This window comes from Euwallacea fornicatus, chromosome 2 (genome assembly GCF_040115645.1).
Source record: "Euwallacea fornicatus isolate EFF26 chromosome 2, ASM4011564v1, whole genome shotgun sequence".
Taxonomy (NCBI): Eukaryota; Metazoa; Arthropoda; class Insecta; order Coleoptera; family Curculionidae; genus Euwallacea; species Euwallacea fornicatus.
The window spans coordinates 3,401,836-3,420,408 of record NC_089542.1 but is presented as its reverse complement, the minus strand read 5'-3'; the positions used below and the strand labels follow the sequence as shown (position 1 = coordinate 3,420,408).

The 18,573-nt window shown below is 32.7% G+C and overlaps 1 protein-coding gene across 2 annotated transcripts; it reads right to left on the bottom strand.

Annotated features, from left to right (window-relative positions):
* Positions 1–766: 766 nt before the first annotated feature.
* Positions 767–18,237, bottom strand: LOC136349717 (RYamide neuropeptides-like). Of its 2 annotated transcripts, none has more exons than XM_066301444.1 (5): positions 18,088–18,237; positions 3,910–4,006; positions 3,111–3,213; positions 2,784–2,900; positions 767–1,011 (listed from the first exon to the last, which is right to left on the bottom strand). In XM_066301444.1, exons 2-5 carry the CDS (start codon positions 4,004–4,006, stop codon positions 984–986), a joined length of 345 nt encoding a protein of 114 aa, XP_066157541.1. In that variant the 5' UTR covers positions 18,088–18,237; the 3' UTR covers positions 767–983. The 2 variants fall into 2 exon arrangements, with proteins under 2 accessions (XP_066157541.1, XP_066157538.1); XM_066301441.1 differs by lacking the exon at positions 18,088–18,237 and adding an exon at positions 4,236–4,418.
* Between the last annotated feature and the right edge of the window lie 336 nt (positions 18,238–18,573).

The window sequence follows — 18,573 nt, the reverse complement described above, 5'->3', positions numbered from 1 at the left end:
ATATAGAATAACTATTTTGAAAATGAGTTTTATTTATCATAGTTCCTTATATTTTTCAGACATTCAAATTTTTTTCCTACTTTTTGGAAGTGCTTGACTCTTCTATATTCCTATATATTTAATAAACAAATTTATTAATCGCTTATAAAGATATGCGTTATTAATTAAAAATAAGTTTTGTTCGAAACCCAAAAATTAAAATATTTGCAATCAGAGACTCTTGATAAGAACAATACTTTAACGAACGATGAAATAATTTCATTCTTTAATCAATTTCACGCTCAGAATTAAATTCGTATGTCCCAATAAACAAATAAATTCATCCCCGCATTTATAAGCCTCAACCGTCTTGAAATGTTGAAAAATTCAATACATTCCAACATGACCGATTAAAATGGAATTGGTAACGTGAACGCAAAGATTCTTTGATACAACTATATAACCGAAACCATGGTTAGAAAATCGGTTAAATGGCATTGCCAATTTGTTTTTTTTTATCGTAGGAGAGACGAACGTAGGTAATTATCAATTCTAAACTAACGATCATTTGATCACGGCATACTAAAATTCCCAAAATTTTCAGCTCTTTTCCCATTTTATCACTTGTATTTAGATTTTGGCATCTTTCACCGTTTCAGAGGTAGGTTCCAAAACTGGATAAGGATTGTTTATAATTTCTTGGAAGTTGGACGGTTCCTCTTCGAAATGGTATTCAAAATTCCTGTTTAATTTGTTAAAAATAGCAGGAAATAAATTTACTAAATAATGCCAGTGTTAAACGTTTAATTCACTTTTAAATAACGACATTTCACTCACATCCATTACAACGTATGTGTGATTTCAAATCTACACAAATTGACATTTTAATGTAATATTTAGTAAAAGTTATAGGAAGCAGACATTTCGAGGACCACTCCAGCCTTTGCGTAGACCTCGATGTTCAAGACTGTTAAGATTAGAAAAAGAGCAAGTCACAACTGTTCTTAGATTCTACGTAGGTTTACAGTTGACCTGAAACAAAAATAAAGTTGAATAGGTTATTATTATTTAAAAAAAAGTTGATATATTAGACGAAATAGTGTAGTAGATTAACAAAATGGGTTCTGGTTCACTAACGTTAGCGTGAGTGATTATATTTTGTAGGTCAACGATAACGTTATTTTTCGATGACGTAATTTTTAGATAAAATTAAAAATGAAATAAATTCGGATATGGTTGGAATCGACAACCCGGTCCGTTGTGTTTGATGGTGCGTGGTGTTTCCACTGGAACCATAGCGATGGAATGATTGGTTTTGTTTAATGTGAGTATGTGAATGCGCGGCAGGCTTTGAATTCTTTTAGTCTTATGGGCAAGTTCTTTAAAAATTATGTTAATAGTGTCATTACGTTCATTTATGATATTACTAATAAGATGGATATATACATGTATAAATTTTCCTGTAAAGTTAATTATATGTTTATAGTTTTTATCAATGACTATTAATATACAAATAACTGAAAAAATGTTCGAAGCTCGCCGTGCATTCATATATTCACATTAAATAAAACCAATCGTTCCACCGCTATGGTTCTGATGGAAACACTACAAACCATCAAGCTAACTAATTGGGTTAGATAGATCTCAACCAAATACAAACTTTTTTATTTCAAATTTTATTTAAAAATTACGTCATCGAAAAATACCGTTAATGAGCCAGAACCTGTTTTGTTTATCTATTTAGTGTAATAAAGGTAATGATAAAATTGAAAGAAAAACAGACGTGAGCTAAAGATCTATCTTGAATAAACTTTATATAAAGTCAGGTAATAGCATTTTTTTCGTTTAAATTAAATACCTTTTCGGAAAAAATAACTATATACAAGCAACACTAAATTGTTTCCATTTTAATGGTTTATTAGCTTAATTCATATCTTTTAATTAATAAACTTTAATTATCCATTCATAAATTAACCATATTGACTAGATTTATACCTAGTTTGCGAATCACTCAATTAAGAACCCCTTGGGTGTCAATTTTTAAGTCTGAAAGATTGCTCTAAGAGAAGGCAACAATGAGTAAAGCGTTAAGGGACTATTCGAAAAGCGAATTTAATCCATAAGTTTAATACGCATTAAAACTTGATATTTCAAAATTTTGCAAGTTTGAATAATCCCGAGGCCTAAAGAGATTTAAGGTTTATACAGGGCTTTCGTTTCAAAATGAACCACCCTAAATATCTTTTCATTCTGTGGAAAATTTGATTTGAGAAAAAACAGATCCATTGAGTTTCGCGAGGAAAATTAATAAGTATATGCACAATAATGCATATAGTTCTATAGTAATTGCAAGTTACTTTACTACTCGGTCGATCATGATGCAGTATTTGCTGCACATGTAGTAAATTCGTATTTTGCGATATATGTTCAGATATTTTTAGAAACTTTCGGTCAAACGTACAAGCATTTCAAAGACACCCTCTATATTACATTAGAGTAGTGGGAACACGAGTTGAATTATATACTGGAATTAATTGAAGTTGTAGATTTATAGGAAGGAGCTAAAGGCAAAAGTTTTTCCTTATGTAGTCGAAGATTTGTATGCATTTGAAACTAAGCTAAGCTGGATGATCTATAATAGGTACTAGAGAGAATTTTTATATATTTATTGTGTCTGCAATTGATGGACTTGTCAGTCCCACAGATAAAAGATACCAAAGACAAAACTTATTTTTTACTGCTAAAAATTTACTTTTATAGCTACTCAGTCGTCTATTTCTATATCTATTCATTAATCCACGTACCTGGATATATTGCATCTGTAAAGATTAGCAACTCCTGTATATTTGCAAGGAAAAGGGTTTTCTTCAAGAGAGTTAATATTGACCATCTGTGTTGCTGGTCTTGATCTCTTCCCATATCTGGAATCAAATGAATGGTTTCCCATTATATTGCAATTGATACCTTTTTACAACAAAATGTAGTATTTATGAAATATTTATCATTTCTTGAACGAAGAAACATTTGATTCTAAAAGTCAAATGGTCAAAAAATGACTTCATGCCAACGATTTAATTAAGTAAATTGTATGATTTGCGTTTAAGTAGGTATTAAAATGGAAGTGGCTTCACCTTGGTCCAAGATAAAAGACATCTGCACGAGGATAGACGTTTATTTTTGGATCTTTCTTGCTGGATCGCCCATATCTAATCATTTGCTGGAAAGCATGTGAACCTGGGAGAACAAAAATACCAATAAAAAAAAATCGAATACCATTAACACGGTACTAATGCCATTAATAATATACGCGACAAGACAGGTTTCGTCGTGTATAGTGTATAGTGGTTATCGCACACCGTGATCATATTGGGAGGTTGAATTTAGATCGCCATATTGATTATTTTCTTATGTTAATCAATAGCCCATGATGGACATTGCCTTTCAAAAACAATTCTGTGTGAACCGCAGATAGATATTTTCTGGTAGGTATTCCAAACACCACAATAGCTGTTATAATAGCTTGTTGGGGTTATAACATGATTTTCGAAAGGATTCCATAAAAATTTTAAAAATGTTCTTGAAATTTAATTTTAAATCACATTCTATTACATCAATTAGCTTTATCCATTTTCCTACTTCGCTTGAGGTATTCGTGTAAATGCAAATTTATTGTTCTGTGATTCTAATTCTTAACACGAAACCTTCACACTCAAAGCATACATAAAAAGCTTTTCTAATAGAGAAACTTTATTATTACTCTTTGTGTAGTTTTTATAGTCTCTACTTACACAAAGGATTCACTTGTGGCCATGTTCATGTAAGTGGGTTGGTTTGAGGTAGTCATATAATCATTAATTAGAAAAATAATTTATCCAGGAAAAATGTAACAACAACCCACGAGGGGAAATGTTTATCTCATCAAGTACTAACCTGGCATCCTTTTGTTCGTTTCCTTATCAGCAACCACGAATGAAACTACAGCGGAAGCCAGGTATATGAATATCACTATAACTTTCCGGACATGCATCTGAAAGAAAAAACACTTATGCAAATAGTTTCAGTTTATTAGCTGTTGGTAAGGAGCTTTCTAGTTGAACTTTCAACCTTGTATATTGTCCTGCATGTACCTATATTAAATTCGGGATTATCGTTTAAAGTCTCCGATGTTACACCGAATGGTTTGCTTTAGATTTTTAACCCATGAAATGATATTAAACAACTTCCTACCATATCTACATAAAACATAAATGACTTACGGCTTTCCAAGTTGCTGTTAAATTCTTAATACAATAGTATTGCATAAATGACTTTTTTGGACTCAAATTGCTTTCCGAGTACTTTTACAAAATTGTCGAACTCTCAGCAAACTTCATAATATGAAATTGTTCTGCAATTATTTTTTTAAAACCGTTTTCGTTGAGAGCAAGCTTTGTTTCGTTGAGACACAAATTCACTTATAAAATCCCAATTAAGAAAAAAACATATTATCTCATAACGAAGAGTCTATATCCGGTAGAAAATTGTGGAAAAATTATGTGCTTTTAATAAAATTGATCATGTCATTTAATATTTTTCGACTCATTCATCAGCGTGGTGATGAAGAGTACCTATATGAGAATTCCCAATTAGAATTTCATTTTTAATATTAGAAGCACGAAGTCTATTTTTTTTATCATTCCTCGTAAATACTTCAAAACTTTTTCGGAATTCTAAGATTTCCTGCTAAGTTAGCCGATTAAATCTTCAGTATTACTTTGAAAACAGATAAAATAAATGGAGTTGTTATATACTCAAAGGGTGAGAAATTCGATATGTCACAGCCGAGTTACGATTTTCTATACACCCAGACGTTTAAAGTTTAAACGACTTCTGATTCATTTTTCTCCGCAATATTTTGGTTTATGTTAAAATCATCAACAAATCTAACAAAGCAAACTTCACCTGCAATACCAATTTTTAATTGAAAATTAAAAATACACACGTAAATGTATTTGTGTACGTAGCAGCATTTAAGCAGTAGCTAATGCGTACTTTTCTGTCCAGTCTCTGTGCCAGAATTTTTACTATAGAAATACACTAGAGATATTATGCTGTAACAATATTGCGAAATCTTTGACGTAGAACTTTGTTTTCATAAAGAATTTGAAGCTTTGGACCTGTTTTTTTTTATAGATAATTTCATTACTAATAGACAACAAACCTAAATTTTTCACAGGATGGTATGGCATGAAGCCAATTAGGTTCTCTAGATGTCGAATGTTTAATTGTTATTATTTCGCAGAAAACGTTACTCCAAGTTAAACGTGATTAAAGAACACAATTTTCCAAAAAAGAAAAAAGGGTAAAGTAGATTTTTGTTTTTTAGTGAAGTTCCATATTTAGTAGAGGAAATCTTGGAGATATACGGCATCTTGAAAATGTAGTACGCCTTGCTAACTGAAAAAAGAATATGAAATAAAATAACAATAAATAAATTGTCATAAAACTCTAATGTTACCCATACGTTTACATTTTTTTAAAGCTATACTGTAGTAGTTGGAAGTTATAGATTTTCTTACATATATATGAAAATATACGAAAAATATATTACTTTGATTAATAAATCGATATTTGTTACTTCATGTGCTGTAAAGCCTTTGATTTTAACCTACCCTTTCCTTGAGAGCAGTTACAGAATTTTAGACAACGTAAGTTAGGTATGTAGATTTTGATTCAATAGTAAAAATTCTTAAAGCTTTCGAAATGACCTTTGCATCATCAATTTTTCAGACAAATTCGTTTTTTTTTTAGATTGGTGCAAACGAAACTCTCTTACTATAATTTCACGTTCTTTGAGGTTTTAATAGTGACGCTTGTCTTCTTTGCGTCAAGATTTTGAATTTCTGCGATTTTAAGGAGATTTCAAATCAGACATTTCAGGAAAATTCATCACTATTCGTTCCAAGTTTTTTTGACCAATTCATTTTTAAATTTGGTCCAAGTAAAACTCTTTTAGTATTGATAAATAACTATTCTCTAAGCTTCTGATTTTTTTACTTCCTCTTATTAAAGAAGAACAGTAAGATTTTTGGAAGTATTTTAATGAGATTTGAAGAAGCGGGCTTTCGGAAACTCAACTGTTCTTTTTCATTCTCTATTGACCCACTGAATCCTCACATGAAGTGTTACAAATAGAAATATGGAATTTATTTGAAGTAAGAAATGCATACAGAACTACTTCGAATGATCGAGTGAAACCTTGTTGTGTTAGGTGGCCGTCAAAAGCCAAAAAGGGATGATTTTCATCGTATAGGGTAATATCCATATAAATGCAAATACGATGTTTCAATAAAACTAGAGACCCTAAGGCACACACATACGTATTTACCGATCAAACTGAGCTATAGTCAGAATCAATGAAAAATTGTCTGTGGAATTGCAAATATAATTTATTTTTCTGCAAAAATACAAAAATACATTTTAAGAAAGGTACGAATGCCAGTTTATTCGGGGAATAAATTTTTTTCCCTTCCTTTAATGACACATTTATATGGATGTCTCGAATCCAAATTTTAACAATAAAACAGACAATATCAACAGATCATCACACAGCCTTGCGATTTAGCTATAACTGACCATCGATCTATCAAAATTTAGCAAATCTTTTAACGCTCTCAACAGACGAATTCCTTGTTTGACTACAGAAGAAATAACTCTTTGATTCGATGGAGGAACGCTAAGGGCAATAACGAAGGGCTTTAGGACAACTCGCAGCTAAAATAACAAGACTAAATGTTGTCTTACCCAAGACAGGGACCTAAGTACAATAACTATAATGGGAATACTCTTAAAGTCCTATATATATAATATAGACATAGTAAAACAGAAGTCTATGAATTAGACAACAGTTTGAATGAATGAAAATATGAAAATTAAATGAGATATTTCAATGATTTTGATGATTTGACAAAAACAAATACTGAAATTTGCCATTTTATGAGTCTAATAACCTGGTAATATTCATAATATAGCTGGATTTCGTAGTTGATCCGTTCGGGTAAAACGCTATTTGATCTGCATATCAAGGGACTACCGACAAATTCGATTATACCGGATGCATATATTATTTATTAATCAGCAATGAGATTGTATTACCTAATAGCATAGTTTGCTGGATAATGATTTTTGCGTCTGTAGTCACTTGGGATCGATTTCAGTTAAGCTAAGGGCGTTGTTTACTCTTTAGTATCTACAGATGAGATCAGGCTCTGATTACTAGTTAATTACTAATGTAAAAGCGAAATCATACAACATAAACAAATCGTTGTTTTACATTATCATGGAATACATTATTACATCTCTGGTTTGGATGTTTTCTAAGCATATCACGCAAAATTAAGGGGATATTTCTAGGGTAGAAAGCTCCTATAAAAATATATCTAGAATAGCTTCATTTCCAAAATAACAGTTTTGAAGGTAAGAAAAAATTTGGTTTTTAATTAATTGTTTTTATTTAAAATTTCGCCGTTCGGTAATAATGCTGTGATGGGTCTTTCACATATCAGAGTTCATTTCAAATTTTCAAGATGGGCCCAATTTTACCGTAAAACCAATTATATATTTGACATTTTTTCGGTTATTTAGCCGGTTAGTAGACTAGTTTAGTAGAAACGATTAAAAATCTCAGTTTAAAGTAACTATTATAGATATTTCCATTTCCGACGCGCTGATTGAAATCAAATATTAGATTCGAAATGTACCTACTGAATATTGTCTGAAAGAATGAAAGGAAGTAGAGATCTATGGAATATTTAAATTACAAAAAGCATTGAAAATGCACAAAACATGCTGTTCCCAATGAATCTTGACAGAACGACAATCCCGAACCTCTTTTTCAAACACTGTTATTGATTATCTCTATATAAAGTATCGTACATAAATATGGAAAGATATTTTCTCTAGAAATATTTTTTTATTCCCCAATTGAACAACTGCCAGACACCAGTAAATTAGACAACTTTTAGCAACTTAATAATTATTATGAAATAGTAAACAAAATTACCATTGCTCTTTCAGGACGAATGTTAAAAGTGTCCTGGGCAAAAGTATGGCAAAAATAAATTTTTAAAGCCTGTTGTACCATTATTTTTCGAAAAAAAACTAATATTTTCTGAAATATCCCTTTGCTTCAAGGACTATTTTACATCTTCTGGACATTGAATCCACAAGGTTCTGGCAGACTTCTACAGGGATGCTCTTCCACTCGTCATGCAGTAGCTCTTGTAAATCTCGCACATTGTCAATAATCCTTACACGAATTTTGCGCTGTAAGTAGTCCTACATATGTTCTATTGAATTTAAATCCGCCGATCAGGAGGGCCATTCCAAAGTGTCAATGCTTTTTTCCAAAAAAAGTTTTTAATAATTATTTTTACTAATTTCTAACAATCTCTTACTGCAAGTAACACTATAGCATAGGTGGAGTAATGGCTACAACATCAAAAGTTGAAATAACTAACTTCCTTTCCAGACATTTGACCAAGTCCTAACGAAAAGACTGATAAGAAAGAAATGTATATGGTCGAAAATATAAAAAGTTAAAAATGTTTATTACCTATATTGATTATTGTGATAAATAGTACATCTCTTTTTCATTGACCTTACTTGAATAACTGCAACATAAAAATCTTTCTAGTGCTTATGTCCGCCACTGTGTGTTATTAAAAAGCAGAGGCGCAGGGAACAATATCGGTTAGTTTGAAACCTAAAGAAGTTCGAACTTAAAGCAATTTTTTAAATGTTTTAAGATTTGGAACGCCCAAACATAAACTAATAGAAACTTTGAAAATCAATATATAGATCAAAATTCGAGATGCCAAAAAATTGTCAAAAGTTATGTTATGTAAAAACATTACATATTTAGACAGATTTTGGGAAGTCTTGTAAAATATAGAGCGAACCTTTCTCTAATGGATCGAAATGTGAGTATCTTATTACTTCTACACATTAGGTACTATTAAATGAAATCACCCCCTATAGTTGATTAAGTATTTCAATGTACGACACCTGGAGCGTATTTTGCTTTAAGCAAATTATGGAATAACGATGGATGCCGTTATTTGAGCAATCGACTAACGGGTCAAATATAACGCTTTATGCATTATCCAAGAATCACTTAACTGATTACTAACATTATTACACACATGGCCATTAGAAACTGCCAATTATAATTTTGCTCTACCGTAAATGAAATTGGTATCTTCATCCCGTTCTCTGTAATGGATATTTTTAAATCGAGGTCATTACACAAATTGATGTATTCCAATCTAAAATCTACTTTTACAATTTCAAATTCCATGAAAATTCTTTATTTTTTTTAGTATAAAATTTTAACCATCTCTTACTCATATACTAAACCTGTAATACACAAGGCTGAAATTTCCTCCTACTTATTTCGTCGTAATGTCCAGCAAGGATACCGTTTTACGAGTGGCCACATAAAAATTAACTGTGCATTGAAAGCACTGGAGTGAAACATCATTAGAAAAATTATGTTTTTTTGGGGGTGGAGTAAATACAAACATATAGGGAGGAATTAAATTAATTCCTAGTCGTGTGTCAAAACAACTTAAGAGTCAGTAATATAATTTGATATTGTGTATTTAGTACCTAATTTGCTTTGGTAAATCGGAGTGGTGTGTGGGCTAAGGTTACTTTTGATGAGAAAGATCTGGCTTACTGAGAGTGAATGGAATATCAATTGATAGGAGAAAGAGGGGAATATCGGTAACATTCTCAATTCACAGTTTATAAAGATAAAAACGCGAAATTGAAAAAATTGATCTCGTGGCTGTTACAAAATAAGCCTCATTATGTAATGTAAATGTAAGATTATACTGTGTTGTCCATTTAACTTGAGACAAACAAATATCCGAATAGTTATCAATTTTAGAGAAAAATCTTTCAAATAAAAGTTGCTCGACATCAAAAGAAAATAAGATGTCAAAATCACTACATGACGTCATCGAGGTCAACTTTTGTATATATAATAATATATAACTATATGGTACATGAACATGTCTGAACACGGGGTTTCGTAATGGATGGGAAAAATGAAATAGGTGAATCACGAGATTATTTTAATACAAAAACTTCATATAAAGGCATGTCCTAAATTGCTTTCATTTAGATTTACAAGATGTTGAAGTTTCATTTTTTTTCGATTTTCATTAATTTCTCTGTTATTTGTAAAGATAATGAACGCGCAATTGGAAATAACAACCTTTTTAGCATTACGAACAAAGTGAAGTAACAATGATTTAAAATACCGTATAGATCGTTACTTTTTTCGTGCCCGCTTTCAATATTTTACCTCAACATTTTGTATGACATTTTTAGATATTATTCATTAACTTAATTTAATCCTTTTTGGCTTTTGTTAACTTTTTTGCCTCTTTAGGTTCTTTTTATAGGATTCATGGATATATCAGCAAACACATCTAACCCTGTTCGCCCAGATTGACCTAAAGGTATGATAAAATAGTAAATCAATATGGAAGTAATTTAGGAGATGAATTTATATGAAGTTTTTATCTTAAAATAAGCCCATGATTTACTCGTTTCGTTTCTTACCATTCATTAAGAAACACCCTGTATAAAAACATCATGTCTAAACAGGAAGGATGATTCAATTTTAATAATGTGCCATAGAAGGTGTTCAGAAAATTTGGTACGACACTTAAGGAGGTGAAAGTAGAGCCAAAAATGGTGAAGAAGTTGCTATAAACATTGATCCGACGCAGTGCCGTTACTGAGATATGGCCCTCCAAAGGGATCCTGTCATTTGGATGGTTTTTAAAGTAATTTTCTTTCTGATCAAGAGAATGGAACAAAAATTGTAGACAATAATCATATCATAAGGACTTTCAACCATCATAAGTTTAATCGAAATCGATTATAAATAACGGTAGTTTTCTAACTACTCTTCACAGAAAATTCATATTATTTAGGATTTCGGTAAGGTTAGTTCAGAACCACTTCGTGGCGATACCGAGGAATGCTACTCCGCCGCTTGAATTAGTGCCGCTTTCGACTCAATTTTCAATGAGCAGGGGACAGGAGAGAATCCAATCCCCTTTCTCAAGATAACAGCCCGTTTTGCGGAGGCAAAGAAGGCCCACACGGAGTGAAATGTGGTGGGCAGAGAGGAGTACTCCCAAGGTCCCCCTCCTTTACCACTTTCACTACTGCGATCCCATTTTATAGGCGAACCATTTGAAAAACTAATTTTTCCAAATCGTGTTTTTATCATCGGATATTGTTACAAAAGTAGAAAAACTACAACGTGCAATTGAAATTGTTGTTCTCGTTTGTATTTGTGGTCCCGTCGACTTTCGTTATTCTAAATGCGGACCTGAATTTTTTTATTAGCGGATTTCATTCGCGCTTTAACAAAAAACGATACGCGACATGTAATTTGAACCTGCGACATTTCGCGTTCTTCTAATAAATAATTATTACATTTCAAAATTCCCAACCGGTACTTTTTGTAATGTACTTTTTTGCATTTTTCGCAAATCGCAAAATAATCAGTACAATTTTTTTTTTACCGTTTATCGCCAAAGAGAAGCTTAAATAATGAATTATGCATTTCTATTGGTGATTTTGCATTGGTTTCTGCTTTTCTAACGGTGGCGAGTTGTCGGTGAGCATTTGTAACAATTGAACATATATGAACCAGCCGTGTCCTTCCCTTAGATAACGATCTCGCCTTTAAGTATGTCTCATCAGCATTCATCCAGAAATGTAGGTTTGTGATTGGGCCGGGGAATCCGTCAATGAAGCGATTAATGCTTTTCGTGAAGTTCTATTTCCTGCTTAGCCTCATAAGCGATTTGAGGTCCCGCTTTGATCCCAACGAAGAAATGTTTGTTCCTCATTTGTGGGGCAGCGAAACTGCTTGCCAAAAAGAAATTATAACAACCCACTAGCACTGCCCAAGCTACTAATTTAACGTATTTAACAGGATTTAAACCGTCCATGTCTGTTATTAAAGTTAGGAGAATTTAACTACATATTTTTGTGCGGGATAGTACAATTTATTTAACTGAAATTTCGCTCAATTTGGATTTCGCAAAACAGAAAATTGACAAATTTTGGCAAATCCAGACCCAATTATTTCAAATTTTAAGACTGGATAGTGACATAACTAATTAACGCTTACCCACGTTATTTAGAATCGTTCCACAAAAGATATACAAACCCAAATGTGCTAATCTGCACGTACTTGAATTACGTTTTCTCCCCAAAGCGTGTCTAGGCAAAAGCAGAATAAATTCTGTTATGCACTTAAGAATTTAATTTGTGTTTATAACCAGGACACCTTTAACGGAGAGCTGTACTGAGGGGTCTAATTAACATATGGGTATGGTGTGTAAACGCAGTCGAATTGGAATATGTTGGTTAACTCATTTGCAAATCGTAGAATACGGAGTGGGTAAGTAATAAGGACGGGGGCCTCTGACATTAAAGCGGGCAGGTGAAAGCACAATTCACAATTTAGATGTTAAAATTTGCTCTGAGGCAAGAGTCGTATATGCCAGGCTTCTGGAAAATGTTCAATTTAGTGGAATTTCTGGCTAAGTAAATCGATACTGTGTTGCCGTTACAAGTAACAATTTATTAGATAGGCATTTCATATTTGCTTTTCAGTTAAGCATTTCCGTTGTCTATGAACCCTTGAGATTCGTTAGTTATAAATTCCAGTGTTAAACATTACCATAACGAGTAATTTAAAGCTTACTGGTGGAAAAACCTAATTTCTCGTAAAATTTGCGAATTCCGAAATAAGACATCCAAATAGGAAGGCGTTTTGCAAATGAGAATTTAGAAAAATATGTTAGGAATAACATCTCAGACACAAGTAGGAAAAGTTGGAGCGAAAAATGCACATTAATCTCAGTTAAAACTAACTGAGAATAACATTCACACTTTACTGGCTCGGGCGATAATCCTTTTTAGTGATTTTTCAGTCGTTTTAGTCTTCAGAATCTATGAAAAAATTATTAACCCGATCGAAAACAACAGGACTAATTGGACTGTAAATACGTTAGACACTCTGAAAATGCTTCGCCTCGATAGCTGAGGAATGGTAGTTTTTTGCAATGAGTTACGCCCATTCACAGATTGCAAAACATCTGTGATTCCTTCTAGTAACCAAAAAAGCATATTTTGTCATTCCTAGACAAATACCGTAAACATTGTTCATCAGAGTAAGTTTGGTTTTTAATCAGCTAAGAGTACCTCGGACGTAATACTCCAATGCTCAGTGAGCTTTTCGGGGACTAAATCAAGACGAGGCTGCTACTGACGTTTTCCTTGACCAACATTGAGTGACTTTAATATTCGGATTATATATCGATATTTCATTTTACAAATATCGTAATGTTATTCAAACCACAATTAAAATTATGGAAAATAATACATTTTATTAAAATCTGTGTTCACTTAACATGTAACTTAATTTTTATTGAAATAAATACAATTTTTAACAACTAACAAAATTAAAATTAAATTAGGTGAACATTTTTAGTTATTTGAATATTCGGACGCTACTGGTTTTCTTAATTACCACATACTAATAAACAATTTATTTTCTTAGTTAATATTTTGTGGGATAACCATGGTTATCTATAACGCCCCTTAAATGTTTAGGCCTATCGCAGATAATTTTTTTCAAATAATCTGTTTGGAAACAGTTTAATTCTTGTTTTAATCGTTGTTTTAACATTTCCTTTGATATTAGTATAAGATATTTCAGTTTTTCATCGTTGTAGGTCTAATTCGTCCCAAAGGTGTTCCATGGGATTGAGGTCCGGTGATTGGAGTCGTGGTCGCAATATTTTAGGGCAATTGTAAAGTTAGTACTCCTGCACTAAACGTGATTTGTGTTTGGGATCATTATCTTTATTTCGGTAGAATTTAAAAGTATCTGAAATTCCTATTTTCTCGGCACTTTGATGTAAATTATTTTTTAAAATATTCAAATAAAAACGTTTATCCATTGCAGAATCTATAAAAACCAGTTCACCTACTCCAAATATGGAAATACATCTCCATACAAAAACGCTTCCATTTCCATGTTTGACAGTAGGTTTAATATTATTTATTTAAAATTTTTCACCCTTCTTTCGCCACACCATTCTTCGACCATCGGACCCAAAAATGTTGAATTTACTTTTATCACTGAAAATAACGTCATTCCACCAAATATCATGCTCTCAAATAAACTCCTCTGCATAATTCAATCTTCTTCTTCGATTGTCTTCGTTAAAAAAATAGTTTTTCCTAGCAACGCTTTCATTGTATCCATTTTCTCTTAATGCTCAGCGTATTGTTTGAGGATGGACTTGCTTCCCGTTGTCTCTGAAGAGTCCATCAGCTAATTTTGATGCGCTCGATGATTTATTATTTTTTTATTTTTCAAAGGATGGTTCTCTTATCACACTCATGCAATTTCTTTGGTTGACCCTCTTGGGATATAGACTCCACACGATCCCCTTGTGGAAATCGTCTAATGATGTCTTCTACTGTTCTCTTCCTTACATTACATAACTCAGCAATTTTTTTGTAAAATTTTCCATTGGCATTATGGAAAATCACAAGTTGTCGTATATAAAAAGTGATATTCATTTTTGCGGCTCATTATACCTATTAATAGTACGGTGACTTAAATTTTACTGAAATTATTTTTTTTAATATGACCCGAGTTTATATGTTTTATCAAAACAACATTCCAACGAAATTCCTGAGCAAAAAAAATTTATACAGTGTCCGAATATTAAAGTAACCCACACTTTACACCTACTTTTTTTTTAATTTTATTGTTTGTTGGAAATTTTCACTTTTTTACAATGAAAATTACGTCAGCTTGCAAAGGAATACACATTTTATAAATTACATTATTTCGCGTAGTATTAATTACGATTTAAATAATATTACTGACAATAAAATGAAAATATTTCAGTGTCCGAATATTAAAGTAACCCACTGTAAGTGAGGCCTTGGGTGTGTTTCTTACTGAATACAGCTGGTTAAACTGGAATACTGGGACTTACGAAACGGTAGCTTCGCCCCCTAAACTCGCTAGTACGAGCTGCAAGAAGGAACCCTGCAGTGGTTGGCCCAATGACACTCCAGATCTGACCTCTCCAGATATTGTGGTGAAAATCCACAAAACTGTGCTGGAAGACAGGAATTTCAAAAAGTATTATACATCGCAATTTGGCCGAAATAATGGATATGAGAAAGCTGTACACAAGTTGAGTGCCGCAATTACTCATAATTGAACACAAACAGCTCCGTGAGGATGTTTTAAGGAAGTGTTTGGCAATGTTTTTAAGCAATAAAGCCGAGTTTTTGCCACTATTTGTAACCATGGATGAAACATGGGTCCATAATTTCACATTTGAAACCATGGATCTAAAGGAGAGAATCGACATCAAAAAAAGGCGAAAACCGTTCCATCTACAAGAATCAGTTTTTTGGGTTGTCCGTGGTACAGTTTTATTAACCACGTTCCTGAAGGAAAACCAATAAACGAAGATATTATACAAACTAATTGCAACGTTTGAGCAAAGACATTAGGAAAAAGCGACCGAATTTGGCGAAAAAGAAAGTATTGTTTCATCAGGACAACACTTTCGTTATCGCAATGGCCAAACTCAATGAATTCAAACTTTTTCCTCCCCCACCGTATTCACCAGATTTAACCCCCCAGAGATTATTTTCTATTTCCAAACTGGAAAAAAAACAGCTCGAAGGAAAAAGATTTGTCAGTAATGAAAAGGTAGAATCCGAGGTTGATGTCTATTTTGCAACATTTGAAGCTTCTTACTATAAACAGGGCATAAAACATCGCTGGGAAAACTTTGTCAATCTCATGGGAGGCTATGTTGGGAAATAATGTAATATTTTCCAATATTTTCTTTTCTTTAAATCTTAGGTAGAGTACTTTTGGGATTATCCTCATAGAACAAGGGGTGATCCAGAATGTTAAGTTCAGATTTTTGAGGAGATTTTGCTAGAGGATGCAATTTACCAAGATTCAATGCTGAGGTCAGTAGGCAATGCAATTTCCGTTGTATTTCCTTGGGCTTCAACATTGATGGGTCGCTGCGATTTACTTATAGTCACATTAGAGGTCTGTGGATGTGGTTTTTCAGAACCACGTATGATTGAAGAGCTGAAGGTCCTTTGTCTCGATTTGTTCCTTTCTAAGAAGTCATTGGTTTTACCTGCTTGGTTCGTACTTAGCACAGGGTGTCTAATGCACAAAAGCCAACACTATTATCCAATACTCACGAAAGCTTTAACGTTGGTACATGTCATTTTAATTTGCGTCCGGTAATCGCACGCTTGTGCCGAAGTGCTTCCGCAGCACATAAACGAGTGCGATAAAGTCAGTTTACTGCACGTTGATAAGAGAAATATTCAACAGTCCATCTCTTATTTTGCGGGGTGCGTCAGTTTTTTCTCATATTTCAACACCGACTCAGGTTTTTACTAATGGATAGGGCGTTCTGTTCTATTGAATAATAAATTAATCAATAAAATTTTTCCTTTGGAATCTGAGATGAAAATTCTATCAAATCTTAGGGCCACTGTAATTCGAATGTTTATCACTCAACCTTAAAGCAATTCGACAGGAAATAATGCGTAAGTGGAGATTACTCTAAGCTCTATAATATTTCTCATTTACATGAGAATAATTATCGAAAAGTTCAAAATTTTGAAAACATGAGAATGTAAATATTAAGTTGCGAAAGTGTTTCAGTTCCTCAAGTGAAAAGTAGCATTTAGCTTCCAAGGTTTTCCCCCCTTGTCACTTGTCTACACATCTCATCTTAATTGTTTCGCATATTTTATATCATGAATATGAATTTGCTAAAACGGAGAAGAAGCTTAATGTGGGATGTAATATGATATTGCTTATGCACCCCATCTTCTCTCATAACATTCTTATTTGAATACTTCATTCTATGATTTTATAATGTCCTTCGTAGCAAACTTAATTATGTATTATTCCATTCTCAGTTTCGGGCCTCATAGATGTTTCAAAGTTTCTAGCAATTTAATGTAAAGATAACACAAATTTGTGCAAGGAAAAAATTATTTCGGAATTGACTATACTTTCTGAATTTTAAAAGTTTATAAAGTAAGCAGAAAATGTGTATGTATCATACAAAAGAATATTCGCAACAACCCAACAATATAATTCAAGCAAATCCATCTTGTGGTGGGCACCAGGGAGTAACTTTTGGAAGTTACACAAAGTTGAATATGTGTTAAATAATAAATGTCGTTGTTGAATGATACGTTCAGTTTTGTTGCCGTGTTAATCATTTTCTTTTTTAAGAAAATAGTTTTGCGTTGCCGAGGAAGAAATTTCCTAAAATTGGTTAAAAAAGTGCACGATCAAAAGGAAATTTGTTTTAATAAACTAGCCTTGAATGATGTATTATTTTATAGCTAACAACAGGTTCAAGAAAAAAAAAAAATTGTAGATCCTGACGGAAATTTTCGTCAACACATTTTTGATAATTAATTTTTGGATCAGAAAAATGCTATCGTGCCTTATACGCATTTGTGCCTTTCTTACTCCCAAATTTAATTCATTCGTATTGCCCCAAAATTAACCGATAATTTTCGATGCACCCGCTGTGTTACATATAATCGATGACGATTTCCATAGTTCATGATTCTTCATCATTTCTGAAGCACGATTCGCTTAAAAATGTATTTACATAAAACGAAAAAGAAAACATATTGTATTTTATAAATTGCATTGTATATGGTTTTCTTTGAAGTTTTTAAATTAAAAATTATTGATTTTTTTTTATTTTGTTGAACTGTATTTTGTGTGTTTTTATTTAGTAGAGTGACAAGTAGATGCCTCAATTTTCAAAATAATTTTTTAGCCGTTAAAACATTTTTAAGAGAGGAGACCTATAGCGATCTCAGAAGGGGCCAAGAAAAAATTTACCAATATGTGCTTTCTACTTCGTAACATCGTTATTCCTCGTTTAAATGCGGAATCACCTTCTTATTAATATAAATTAAAAATCATACCTGTACAAAGTGCTAATTCTATCTTGACCGTTATTCCTGAAACTGGAAAGTCGACACTTTCGGCTGGATCGTCGCCTCACCACCACTGGTGCTTTCTTGTAAAGAAACTAACAATAAAGACCGCCGTCACGGCCCTATAGTGTTTTATATCAACAGAGTGTTGGCGCATCACGTGCCAGAATCGGCCAAGAGTTGTGGGAGGCTGTAGGCCGCAATCGTTTTCATTGGTGCTCTTTGATGGTGGTTTTCCAAATTGGACCAACTGGTGTCAAGGATTTACGTCACTGCGGTTACGTCACGGATTAGTACCGTTTTTGAATTTGTTGTGAAATTTTCTTTTTTTTTATCGTGATTTATAGGTTCCCACTTTTCGCTAAAGTGGAAACTGACAGGCCTGGACTGGAAAAGAAAGTTACGTTATAAGTTTTAAAAGCTGTTCTCTAAGTATTTTTCAGTTTTCCCAAATGTATTAACATTTCACTCCGA

Bases quoted from the DNA above. Each gene is read 5' to 3' on its own strand.
- LOC136349717 (XM_066301441.1), bottom strand. From the start codon at position 4,280: ATGCAATACTATTGTATTAAGAATTTAACAGCAACTTGGAAAGCC. The intron at 4,007-4,235 runs GTAAGTCATTTA...TTTTTCTTTCAG, and splicing joins TAACAGCAACTTGGAAAGCC to ATGCATGTCCGGAAAGTTAT. The intron at 1,012-2,783 runs GTACGTGGATTA...TTTTTGTTTCAG, and splicing joins TACAGATGCAATATATCCAG to GTCAACTGTAAACCTACGTA.